The sequence below is a fragment of the Desmodus rotundus genome, chromosome 6 (assembly GCF_022682495.2).
Source record: "Desmodus rotundus isolate HL8 chromosome 6, HLdesRot8A.1, whole genome shotgun sequence".
Lineage (NCBI taxonomy): Eukaryota > Metazoa > Chordata > Mammalia > Chiroptera > Phyllostomidae > Desmodus > Desmodus rotundus.
The window spans coordinates 91,796,517-91,809,603 of record NC_071392.1 but is presented as its reverse complement, the minus strand read 5'-3'; the positions used below and the strand labels follow the sequence as shown (position 1 = coordinate 91,809,603).

Below are 13,087 nucleotides of genomic sequence, written 5' to 3'. Positions count from 1 at the left end.
GTCTCCAGGACATTGGTACCATGTCCCAGACTCCAGGCTTCTCTCCAAATGGCACTGTGCCTGGGCCAGTGGGGCTGAACATCTGGGACGCCTTTGTGATGGCTGGTGGTCAGCAGCCCTACTGGCAGCAGATGGCAGGTCCAGCCACAAATCAGTTCCTAATTCACCTTCTAGACCTCCTGTTGTCTTGAAGGACGTGGGAAGCTACAGATTAATTTTGAAAAATGGCACCTGTGGATTCACTTATGAAAAATGTCTTTGAAAGGAATGTCATGAGAAATTGTGGAAACTGGATTTCCCCCTGGACCGTGGAGATGCCGCGAAAGCACCACCCTGCTTGGAGGAAAGGGCTCCTTCGGAGGACTTTCCATCTTATCCTTGAGACGGCACTGCTTGGCTTTCCACAGCTGTTCACAAATGGGTGCTGTTTGCCTCGTACAGGCTTTAACGTTTACATTTTACAAGTGTAAGAATTCGAGTCCCTGCTTCTTTTTAAGGGCTGGCTTGCTTTTGCATGGAAAGGTCCAGCTCTCAAATAACACCTGGGCTGCCTACAGGGGGCTTGGCGGGTGTTCCCACATGGGCGAGAAATACAGGCAGATAGACGCAGAACAGTCTGCGGTGGCTGAGTGTCAGTGGCCCCTCTGCAGAGCCGATGCAGGGGTGAGCGAGGGGCATGGAGCCAGCTCCATGGGCCCCAAACTGTGACGACCCCCTGGGATGCTGGCCGACAGGGAAGCTGGGACCCTTTGACCTGGCCTCCCAGCAAGAAACAAACTTCCCGGTGCTTTGGTAAGTCCATCCCTCACCTCCTCCTAGCCAGGCACAAATCCGGCACGCACGCCATCAGGGGCTCGGTCCCCCTCCGCTCTCCCTGGTCCCCGCCCGCCAGCACCTCGACGCTGGTTTCCGGAACTTATGTTAAGGTGATTCCCATTTGCTGCACTTAGAAGTGTGTGCACCTTTCTCCTCCCTACGATGCGACGTCTTGAGAGCCGAGGCTGTAGCTGGTTCATTTATTTTATTTTATTTTTTACATCTTCACACAATGATATGTTTTTATTGATTTGAGAGAGAGAGAGAGAGAAGGAGAGAGGCTGAGAGAGAAAGATAGATTGGTTGCTCCCTGCACATGCCCTGACTGGGGATCGAACCCTCGACCTTTCGGTGCACGGGACAACGCTTGAACCCACTGAGCCACACTGGCCAGGGTTCTGGCTGGCTCATTGAAAAAAAAAAGTTGAGGTGAAATTCACATGACACTAAATGAAACATCTGAATAACAGTGGCATTGTAGTGCATCCACAACATTGTAAACCACCATCTGTAGCTGGTTCCAAAGTGTTTCCACAGCCCCAGGTAGAAACCTCTCTCCATTAAGCCGTTGCAAGCCTTTCCCGGCCTTCTGTTTCTGCAACTGTGTGTATTCTGCCCGTGTCAATGGGATCGTCCCAGGGGCGGGCTTCTGCGTCTGGCGGCTTTCGCTCGGCGTAATGTTGGCATGGTGAGAAGGTGGGAGCAACCCGAAGGTCCGTCAGCAGAGGAGCAAGGCATGGAGCAGCCTTCTGGTGGAAGGTTCTTCACCATCACACGGCTGAGACATGCGCTCGGTGGGAGCAGCCGCCTCATCTCTGACACCCATGACGTCCAGCACGTGCCTGGCCCGACCCATCCACCGCAGTCCAACGAAGCCTGTATAGATAAAGGACTGTCTCTGGCCCTTTCCTTCCCTCTCTCTGGCGTTCTGTCTGACGCGCGGGGAACGCCGTCACATTGCTGTACCTGTCTGTTTAGATGTCATTGGCCCAGGTGGCTGTCGGGGACGTCCCAGCCCAAGTCCAGGCCCCTCCCGGCATAACTCCCCTGCTAATATCTTAGGGTTCCCGAGCTCGCTCATTCTTCTTCCTGAGCTTGGACTTGTCCTCAAACTTGGACACAGGAAAACAAAGAGCCCCACTGGCCATTCCTTTTTTGGATAAGATGGGTGGGAAGCAGACCTGGATACATTGGAAAGTAACAGTGTCCGTTTCTGAGGCCACCGCCCCCGAGAGGAGAGCTGGAAGGCTGGGACGGCTCGCTAACCGCCGGATAGAGGAAGCACACGCCAGTCAGGACCGCTAGATTGTCCTTGCAGAGCCCCGCCAGCAGCCCCACTGCCCCGCCTGCACACTTGCCACAAACGGGACCCATCTTGTCGACCGAGAAGCACACCCGTGTCCTCCTCGCGGGGTCTGGAGTCTCAGACCCGGTGTGGTTTTCCCCACAGAATTTTCAAGCGGTTTCCTCCCACTCAGCAGAATAAGAAGGAAGTAAGCTTCCGAAACTCCCGCACCTGTTCTTTCTGTGGCCAGTGTGGAAAGAGAAAAGAGGAAGACTGTACCAGTGTTTAGGGTTTTATTTCTTGTGTAAGTTTAATCTTTTGGGGGGCCACGGAGTGAGTTACTGTAGGACCCCCTGACTTCTAACCTCCGATTCCCAGAACTGGCCTCGTGGGCATCTCTTAGCTGAGTTAGGGCTGGGAATGGGTTTGACGTCCGGCCTCCACCGCACACGAGTCCCCCACGAAACCACGCGGAGAAAACAGAGATATTACCCACGTTCTCATTTTCTTCTTCCGTAGCAGGTCATACCAAGGCGCTTTTGACCGACAGGCCATTTCTAACTCCCCAGAAGGGCCGCATCTCCCTGAGGCCTCAGCACTCACCAACCACCGTGCACCGTGCACTAAAAACCGTCAGGAGCTCGGATTTTCAAGCCATCACCATGGAGCGCCGAGGGCCACGAGGGGAGCAGGGCGGCGGCTGGGTGGCCCCATTCACCAGGGCCCCGCACTCTGTGCATCCCCTTGGGGTCCCCGTGGGATTCCCTGTGAGACACTGTTCTCTGCGGCAAATGCCCTCAAAGCCCCCATGAGGTGCCCCGGGGGCTGGTACAGCGAAGTGGGTGGGGACTCGCATGTGGAGTAGTTACCTGCCGGTGCAGCCAGGCCTCACTTTCGTCCTCGTGTTTCTGCAATGGAATAAGAGCGTTAGAGGGGAGGGGCTTTGGGCGAGCCGCGTGCCTGGGACCCACTGCGCAGGAACGGTTTGCTCCCCTGCCCGGCAGCGGCGCTGGCACAGACAGCTCTGCGGCCACTCAGGAGGAGGCGGTCCCGGCTCTCTGCTTCGTCCCAGTGTGGCTCCGCGCCAAGCCCAAGTGTCCCCAAGCAAGGAAAATGTCACTCTCCCCAGAGACAAGGACAAGCCATGGCAGGTAGGAATCCTTCGGGAAATGGGGAGCTTTTACCATCCGAGGGCCATCCCTGACCGGGCAGGCATGGGCCCATTGAAAGGCAAGCCTCAGGCGCCACTTTGTTTTAGGGACTTAGCGTGCGTACGTGGACATCCGTCGACTTCCCAGTTCACGTCTGAGTAACAGAGTTTTGCAGACCAAACATTAAGAGCCATTTAAAATATATATAAAAAGTAGATCTTGTGAAACTGTGTGGAATAAGGCATCCTAGAGGATCAAACAAAACGAACCCCGAAACCCTGAGAAACAGCTGCTCAGCACAGTGAGGACACCCCTGGGGAGATGTATGACATCAGGGACCCAGGCCAGAGGTTTTGGGGACTTTCCAGCTACCCAGTCATGTGCCCACCTTTCCTTCCCCGCCCCCGCAGCAAGCTCCCCGGAGTAACCCGGGTGTGCTCTAAATTATGTGCCAAAACCAGGTACACTGCAGACTGCGACCCACTTGGGCCCCGCAGTGACAGCAGCTGCTTCGGGGTTCCCAAGCCACAACAAGCCTTTTTTTCTCTTCAGGTGGGAAATGAACATTTGGGGTCACACGGGAGCGTGCGCCGCTGGGAGGCACTGAGGGGCCGAGCCCTGGGCTTACAGCAGTACTTGAATCGTCCACCAGGTGACAGCAAAGCGCAGACCTGCACGCAGGCTGCCACCTGGACCGTCAGGTACAATAGCTCAGCCGCCTGCTTGCAGGGGCCCAGTACCCCCCCACCCCCATGTACCTTGGTGCAGACGCCCGTGGTGGCGTCGCAGAGGGTGAGGATGGACACGTTCTGCGCGCGGTTCAGCCAGTTCACGGCGACCTTGGTGCTGGTGGCCCACTTCACCATGGTGATGTAGTATTCCCTGTGGAGGCACACACGTACAGGGTGAGCGGCTGTGTGGGGACCGCAGAGCCCAGAGACGGGCGCCCCCCAGCCCCCTGGACACTAGGGCTGCGGCTGGAGTGCATCTTGGGGGGGGCACAGGCTCCCAAGGGGCCGTGCCGCCCATGCTGAGCTTGGCTCTGCTCTCCATGGCTGTCTTTGGCCTCTAGCTGACTGGGGACTGGACCCTGGCTCGGGGCGTCCTCTGGTTTGATAGCTTAGAGGTCACAGCCAGCTGCCACCCAAACCTGGACACATCACAGAGTCCTGGGCTCTGTCCTCTCTGGGGCAGAAAACACAAGGCCACTCACACAGGGTGGACAGGACCACAAGGAAGCTACAATTGGACATGAGGGAAATTGGATTCAGGGAAACGGGGGGACATTGGGGAAGCCCACCCAGAAGCCAGGGCAAGGGGTCACCTCTGAGAAGGTAGGGGCCTCTTATGGAGAAACCAAGGTGCGTAGCAGAGGAGAAGGGGACACCAAGGACAAAGGAAGACACGCCCACAGGGGGCATGGAGATTAAGGGCATTGTCCAGGTTCCACATAAATGAATGAGATGCCTAAATATGTCCTGATAGAATCCTCGAGTTCTAAGGAAAACAACCCAGCAATAAGTTTTGACGAAGGATCAGCATTTTGGCTGCCGTCAACCTTCTCCACTATTACAGGTCGAATGGCATTTAACACTTCAGTGTGATTTTAACGAGCAGCGTCTTGTTCAAAGTGTGTCTTCTTGAATACACCGCATGCTGAAGGCACAGATTTCCACACGAAAGGCACCAAGTCATAAGCTTAACATGCGTGAAGGTCATCTCCAAAACCAACTCTTCCCTCTCTGGTCCTAAGCTACTCTCAATTTGATTACAAGTTTGAATGCAAATATTGAAAGTCACTATTAAGTGAAAAAAATGATATCAAATAAAAGAGATATTGGGTGAGTATTTCATATAATCAGAAACATTAAGTAACTTTTTCCAAGAAGATTCATAACAGAAACACAAATGGTGAAAGAGAAAGATACCACTTAAGAAAAAAGGAATACAAACACACCACGTTCCTAGAATAAGAAGCTCGATGGGGTAACGTTCTCGAAGTAATAACCAGTTTGCGAGAACGGAATCGATGATATTGAAGCTTCAAGGGGCAGAAACCGTATCCGCATTATCCATTTCTGTGTCTTTGTTCCAGGCACACAGGGCTTTACACGTGATAAATACTAAAGATTTGCTAAGGAAAACAATTTACTTCTGAGAAAAACAACAAGGAGTTTCTTTTCTAAGAGAGAGCCGCTAACGAAATAATTCTAAAGTTCATCTAAAAGAAGAAATGAACGGTAGTGGCCAAGATGGTCTTTAAAAGAGTCTGGCCCCACGGAGAGGGATTTAAACAAAAAGGCGCTAAGGCCACAGTTTGGCTCGAGGCTTTTACTGACATAAGAATCAGTAGGCCTGAAGTGGGTGAACAGCCCGAAATCACAATGGTTTACGTAGGAACAGAACAGCTTCTGTAATAATTTAATATTTTATAATAGTGCCGTCCCAGACCAGCGGGGACAGGAAGATGGATACAGTCCGCGCTGCTGGGGATGCGGCTTAATTATTAAAAAGCAGACGGGCAAACAGAGAACAAGTATGCGTTCCTAGAAACAATCTCAAAGGCAAACTGATCAAAAATGCTCGCGAGTTAGTGGGGTGGCAGGCGACTGCTCGTTTCTACGAGGCAGAGCTCACTTTTGAAACAAAGGTCATTAAGGACAAATGGGAGGTTTCCAATCTAAGTCAGAAATGTCTCTTCTCTCTAGAAATCTAACTGCTGTGAGAATGAAGGAATAAAATAGGTCTATTTTCACACTGATAAGGACAACAGGAAAGGGGCTAGATTTTGCTCCTTTTCTGGAAAACAGGGAGCAGAGAGAAGAGTTATAAGGGCTGAGGCTGGTTGGAAAAGTCGGCGATCCAAAATGCCCACGGAGGTGGACCCCAGAGGGAACGTTGGGGACTGGAGGTCAAGGTGCAATAATATGGCCTGTGACGGAGAACTGTGGCTGAACAGGAATTCCATGGGGGAGTCTCTGAATGAGAGAGATGACAGAGGAGAACACATTTAGACGAGTTACTCCCACATCCAAAAAGCTTTCAGGAGTAAGAAAGCACGTGGTCCACAGGAGAGCAGGTATCGGAGCAACCTCAGGTCTGCCACCAGCAACGCTGAGGTCCAGAAGCAGTGGGACTATACCCCAAACTGCAGAGACCATGGTTTTCAAACGACAAGTCCGTGCACAGCTAAGATTTTCAACAAATGTGAGAAAAGGGCATTTTTTAAATAGATATTCAAGAATTCAGAAAGTTTACTTCTCCCAGTCCTGTCCTAGGAAAGCACCTCGAGGATGTGCCCCAGACAAAAATGGGTGTAAGTCAAGGAAGAAGATGATTTGCTGGTTCCCACATGGAGAGCAGGAAGGGATGTCCCAGGATGGCATCCGTGCCCAATGTGATGATGAATGACTCATCCAGACTAGAGAAGAACAGTGGCAGGTGCCTGGAGAGGTCGGTCTGGGGGACAGGGCATTGCAACAGAGTACCCGATAAAGCATGATGAAACCCAAGAGTCCAAGTGAAAAAGAAAAGCAACTTAAAACTCTGGGAAAAACGTAAGGCCGAACAGAAAAGAGACAGTCACAGGGTACTACTGAGCTCTACCATGAAAGATACGACTTATAATAAAGTCCATGCTATGTATCAATTTTAATGTTTTAGAATCAGCCTACAGATAAGTAAGATTTAATTATGGTTACAAGAAAGAATGCAAATGCTGTCAATTTCAATGATATAAAATAAAACCCAAAGACAGAAAGAAGTTTCTAAATGGCAGGGGCGGGGAAGGGCCTGTAGGAAAAGGCAGGACTATTATTTTCCTCTTACAGACTGGGGAGTTAGCAGTTTTTCTTTGTCATAATGCAACACGAAGGGAACTTGTAGGAGTATTGTTTAAGTTTATGAAGGCAACCCAGTGAGAAAATAAAATGCACATAGAAGGAGAAGGTAGAGGACTGTAGAGGTAAGTGTGCTGAATTCTTCTCTTTCATAAAAAAGGACAATAACAGCCCAGGCCAGGTAAGTCAATTGGTTAGAGCGTCGTCCCAATACGCCAAGGTTGCAGGTTCGATCCCCAGTCAGGGCACATACAAGAATCAACCAGTGAATGAATAAATGAGTGGGACAACAAATTGATGTTTCTCTCTCTCTCTCGTTGTGAAATGAATTTTAAAAAAGACAACAGAAATGAATAAGTCAATGAGTAGAAATCAGTAAAATGAGCATTTTTTTAGTGATATGATGTTACTATCAGGGGAAACGGTATAAGAGAGTTAAGGTCGTCTCCCTCAGGGGTTAGGATGGCTGAGGGGGGAGGAAGGGAATATTCTTTCCGCTATAACCCCTTCTGTACGATTCTACTTTAAGCATGAATATGCAGTACTTTGGTAAAAAGGAAATAGAAAGGTAAATGTAAGTGAAAATTAACAACAACAAAAAAATGCGTGGCATTCTGGAGAAACATTTTAGTGACCCTGGCTTGGCACGAGGGACGCAGGGACAGGTGTCCACCCTCTGGGTGCACCTGGTTGTGGCTGCCCTGGGAGCTTCTGGCAAGACTGAGTTAATAAGAACAAGGTAATTTTTCCAAGCTCCTCAAGAAGTGAACCATTAACAGCAAAGAAAACAGCAGAAGGCAGGTCAGCAAAAGGACACTTCATTAATAGTATCCACCAATTAATTTGATAAGTCAATAAAATAAGTATCCACAAAGGCGGTAAGATCTGATTAGCCAGGCGGCAACCTGAGTATGTGGGCTGCATCACGGAGGAGGAGATAAAAAGTTTGATCTTGAACTAACACTGTTGCCCTTTAGCTGAAGACACTGGTCACAGAGGCGAGTGCCCCCTAGTGGTCACCCACTGCAGGTCAGGGAAGGGCTGCCCGAAAGTTGTCAATGCTGATTCAGATCTGAGTGGAACTCTCACCAAACCAAACAGAAACAGCTTCTACAGAGAACGCACCTCCACACACTGAATACACCTGTATTTTTTTTTCTGTCCTTTGGAACCAAGAGACACGGAACCAGTATGTGTGACTTAGCCTTGCGAAGCTTTCCTTCTCATTTAAACTGTACTCAGCTGCTAATGGCTCTGAGGTGCGCAGACAACATGGGAGCTTTGCTTGGAGGAGCTTCCGTGGTTTCTGAACTTTCCAGAATGGGGCCTTTGGAAGCCTTCCCCAGGCGGGTGCCCCTCTAGCGTGGTGGGGGGCCTATGTCCTGGGGCTGGGCCCTCTTTTCCGAGGACAGCGGCACTTCCACAAGTCCCGGCTGAGTCCCTCTGCAGGGGCGCTGTGGGGGCTGGGTGTGCGCTGTGTACTGGGGGGAAGCTCACAGGCAATGAAGCCCAAGGATCCCACATGCCCACCTTCTCCTGCTGAGCAGTCGGGGTGAGCTGACAGCCTGCTTTTCCCTGTGGAGTTCTCGGGTGTCTCTGGCCCACCCAAGAACAGCGACAATTGGTGTGGAAGAGACTCCCCAGGCCCCACGTCCTCCATGGCCACGGTCACCTTTCCCTCCTTCAACCTTTCCCCGCCCCTGTGACCTGTGCCGCCAGCCCCCTCACCCCATGGTGCCTCCCCGTCCTCGACAACCCCCCGGCAGCAGGGCGGGGAGCTCCTTGGGGCAAGGGGCAAAGGGCCTGCCTCGTCCGGCTGGGGACGCAGAGAGAAATCTATCAAACACTCAGGATGGGAGGAATCTGGTCTCTCAAGGCAACAGGGGGCAGTACTGAGCTGATGGAGAAGAGAGGGACACTGGCATGAGAAAGATCGTGATGCCAATAAAGTGAACTGTAGTTAGAGGAGGTCACCCCATGGGGAGGTGCTGATGTCGCCAACAGAGAGGGGACACAGAGCATCTAACCAGACCAGACGTGGTGACAGGGCCCCACTGCCCTGTGGCTTCTCCCACCGAGCCTGTGGCACCAGTGCAGGTGGTAAACCCTGGGTCACTGTGCTGGTCCTATCACAGCCCACCTGCCTCGGAGGACGTGTGCACGGGGATGGGAGCCTTTTTTCACGGGTCCCCTCTTTGCCCCCGCCTGGGCGTGTGGCAATGGGCTGTCACTGCCACTCAGAGAGGCAGGGGCTGCCCCGAAAGAGCCACAGTCAGCAATGACAGTGCTGGGTGTCTGTGGGACCGTCTTGCCAAGGCTGTGTCACCAGAGGAGAAAGGCAGCATTAAAAACAACGTTTAACTAACCCCAACCCAGACCCTAACCCCTAGCCCAAAGCCCTACCCCGAACCCTAAGCTCCAACACTAACTACAGCCTGATAGGCTACCCAGAACGCTGATGAGGACGAGTGGGCATGTCTGGGTAGGCAGGGAGGGGTCTGCTCAGCCGGGGCAGCTGGGGCGGACACAGCAGACACAGACGGTCCACCGAGGATCCCAGCCCTGAGTCGGCGGTGACTCTGCACAAGTCGCCTGCCCTCTGTGGGCCCCTTCTTCTCCTTGACAGGTGGCGCAGCGGGAAGTGCAAGGGACACGGGGAGACTCGGTGACCCCTTCCATAAACAGAGTCCTGGAGATAGGAAGCCATGAAAAAGACAGGGGCGAGGGACAGACGTGTGTGAAGGTGGCAGCTGTGAATCCCACCTGCTCACACCTCAGTGCACACCTAGCGATGTTAAAACCACGAGGGCTCGCTGGTTTTCACAGCTCCCGTTTCCCTGCACACGCCGTCAGATCATGTCCTGGCTGTGTGTGCCAGCTGGGCCCATGGGGCAAACCCTGCCTGCCACTTACACCCTTTGAGTTCACGTGCCCTGGCTCACCCGGCCTTGAGACCTGGCCTTGAAAAACCTTGTCCGGGGCGTCACCGACATCTCCAAATGTTAACACGGCGTTTCTGGCTGGAAGAGCTTGTTGGCCCGGAGAGGTGGCTTACTGATGGGGACGGGGAAGGTGGAACCTCATTTTAATTTTCCTGCCACGCACAAGCCTGCCAAAGAGCGCGTCGAGGCTTGTGTGTCTATTCACAGCCTCTCCAGAACCATCTGGCTGCCTGTTCAACCACGGGCCACAGCCACGTCGAGCACGCTTTCTTCACCGGACGCCCTCGTACGTAGGCTCCGATTCCCGGGCATCTAAAGCACTGGACCTTTGTACTGACGCCAGCACCAGAACCCGAGACCAATGGGAACGTTGAGCACGCCCTTCTCAGTGACCAGCAGAATCAAGGCCGGTCACCCCTGCAGCCCGAGTGGCTTCTCGCCCCAGGGGGTAACGAAGCCCACCCCCGAGTGGCCACGGAAGCTGTCTGGTCGAGCTGGTCTTCTTGAACTGCCCCCTGAAATAAACTCCTGTGAGTACTAAGGCGGCCAGGTCCTCACTGGGACGCAGAGGGTAGAAGTAGCAGTAGGGCACACTCCGAGGGCACAGAGAGCCTTCCTGCGTGTGTGAGGCATCCCCAGATGCTCGCAAGAAAACCCGGAAATCCTGTTCAGAGGAAACAGCCGCCTTCCCAGAGTCCGTAACATGAGCACAAAAGACGGGACTAGAAATACGTCGGCAGGAGAGCAGATTCAGGGGCGGAGGCGGGGACATTCGAAAACGTGGAAGTCCTTCCATCTCAGGTGGGTCTATCGCCACTGAGAAGGGCTTGTCCACCGTGGCCACGCTGCAGGGGCACGCGAGGAGCTTTAAGAACACCCTGTGTCCCCAGTCCCGTGCATGCCAGCAGACCCTCCTCCGCCGGACGCTGCCCCCAGATGGGACTGCTCCTCCGTCCGCAAAGCCTTAAAAGAAGGGTACGGGCTTTGTCACACTGAGTTTGTTTAATATTATGTATTTCTTTGTCTGTCGCCTGTCCCTGGCCAGGCCTTTGAGGGCTCTGGTTCTGTCTCCTTCCTGTTTATATCTCTGCGTAGAGCAGGCGTCTGCTTTTTCTCTTTTTCAGATCAGCATCAACGGAAACCAGACTACATCACCCCCAAATGCGCCTTTGGACACGACAGCGAAGCTGCGCTGAAGGCCAGGAAGAAGCAGCTCCCCCTTTTCCATCCACGGGCCGGATGCAAATTCTCCTTTTCCTGGAGCCCGGAGCTGCGCCCCAGGACCTGGCACACAGCCTTCCCGGGTCCCCTCCGCACAGCCAGTGACCTTCCCACAGTCTGCGCCCTTGGAAACAGAGAGCTGCTTCCCTTCATCCCACTAATTCTCTACAAATGTATCATTCCTCTTGAAGATGCTGTCTGAGCTGCTTCGACTGACTGTCATTGACGTGGGCCGCAGGCGTTAATAAACCCTCTGTTTCTGTCTCGTGTCTTTCTTGGCGTCGCAGCGGGAAGCCGGGTGGGTGGAGAGACGAGTGTGTCTCCCCCCAGCTTTCTGCATCCAATGACAGGACGGCATGGAGGGCTAAAAGTTTCTGGTGTTCGTGTCTCAGACCTGGACCAGGGCAACCAAAGACGTCTCAGTCTTCAAGAATCCATGACGTCAGGCTTTTTGGTGGCTGTGTGTTAAGTCAATTTGCCCATCCCACAAAGGTGGGCTCAGCTCGTCCCTGCCTCGCCCTGCGGCCTTTCCCTTCCGGGGGCGGTGGGTGGGACAGGACTCGGGGAATGAAGCCCGCAGACGCCCCTGCTGGGTACGTTCTCCGAAGAAAACTGAAGCAAGGAGTGGGCGCTGAGCTGTGAGCGCATCGATGGGGCCCGTGTGCAGCGGGAGCCCTGGGCAAAGCACCTGAGAAAGGGCAACCCAGCACAGGCATCCGAGGGACAGGTGGCAGAGAGCCCTGGCGCGGCCCGAGCAGGGAGACGGGGCTTTAGGCCAAGGTGGGAAGTTTGGCTTTTTCCCTGAGCCTAACGGGAAAGCACAGGGCGTTTCTGAGCAGAGGGTGCATGCACTCTGACCCCGTTTAGAGGGTTTTCTGGGGGCATCTGTTCAGGATGCCATTTCGAGACAGTCAGAAAATTTATCCTCAACCCGCAAGGAGGCAGAAGAGGTTACTGGGTGTGGCTTCCAGTGCCTGGCGTCTCTGCTGGCAGGGGGGTCAGACCCCACCAGAGCTCACAGTTGAGGGCCCTGTTGCATCCACTGCCCAGCACACTTCCTTCCCCTGACTTTTCTCTGTCAAGCTGTCCCTACAAGCTAGCTTCTCAAATGCCCCTTGGACTGGTTCTGACACCTTATTAACTGGTGAGCATTACACAGTCTTTGGCCCATGCTTGCCTGGCGGTCAGTCTGCCCAGTGGAAGCAGACCTGGCGGGTGGGCAGGCGGGTGGGGGACCCAGAGGCTCTGAGGACAGGGCGGGACGGAGTTCCTGAAAGGAGAGGTGCCAGCCGACAGGTGGCCTCCACAGCCACGCGACGGGCTGCTCCCACGAGCCAGCCCTGTGCTGAGCGAATCATCTCCTCCAATCTCCACAACCACCCGTGAGAGGATCCACGCTTACTACTGTTACTTGTCACCACTTTACAGATGAAGACGCGGAAGCCGGACCACGACCAGACCGGGATCTGAACCCAGACGGTTGACTTGAGACCCCTCGTTGTCAACCAGTGGTCCTCAATCTGGGGACACAGGGTGATGACTGGGGACAGGTGTGATGGTCATATGTCAGGAAGGGCACTGCTGGCATCCACTGGCCAGAGGCCAGGGATGCTGCTCCAATGCACAGGATCTTCTCACGGTAGAGTCTCCAGGCCCGAAATGCCGATGGTGTAACACTGCTCTGAGCCACGATGCCGGCACCCTGCAGCCAAGGTCGGCCCCCTCTCCCACCCCCACGCTTCCCGCGGCCCTCCTCACACCTGCTCGGAACGATTTCTTCCAGTCTATCGCCCCCCGAATCGTCACCTCTCTGCTTCCTCCCCCACGGAATTC

The 13,087-nt window shown here is 53.7% G+C and overlaps 1 protein-coding gene across 4 annotated transcripts in view; it reads right to left on the bottom strand.

Annotated features, from left to right (window-relative positions):
- Window positions 1–13,087, bottom strand: part of DPP6 (dipeptidyl peptidase like 6) — a 508,565-nt gene that overhangs the window by 36,069 nt on the left and 459,409 nt on the right. For all 4 annotated transcript variants that reach the window (XM_045198757.3, XM_024564471.4, XM_045198758.3 and 1 more), the window contains exons 11-12: window positions 4,011–4,134; window positions 2,971–3,009 (exon numbers count right to left, since the gene is read on the bottom strand). In XM_045198757.3, the coding sequence (XP_045054692.2) occupies window positions 2,971–3,009; window positions 4,011–4,134 (163 nt within the window). The remainder of the gene's footprint in view (window positions 1–2,970; window positions 3,010–4,010; window positions 4,135–13,087) is intronic.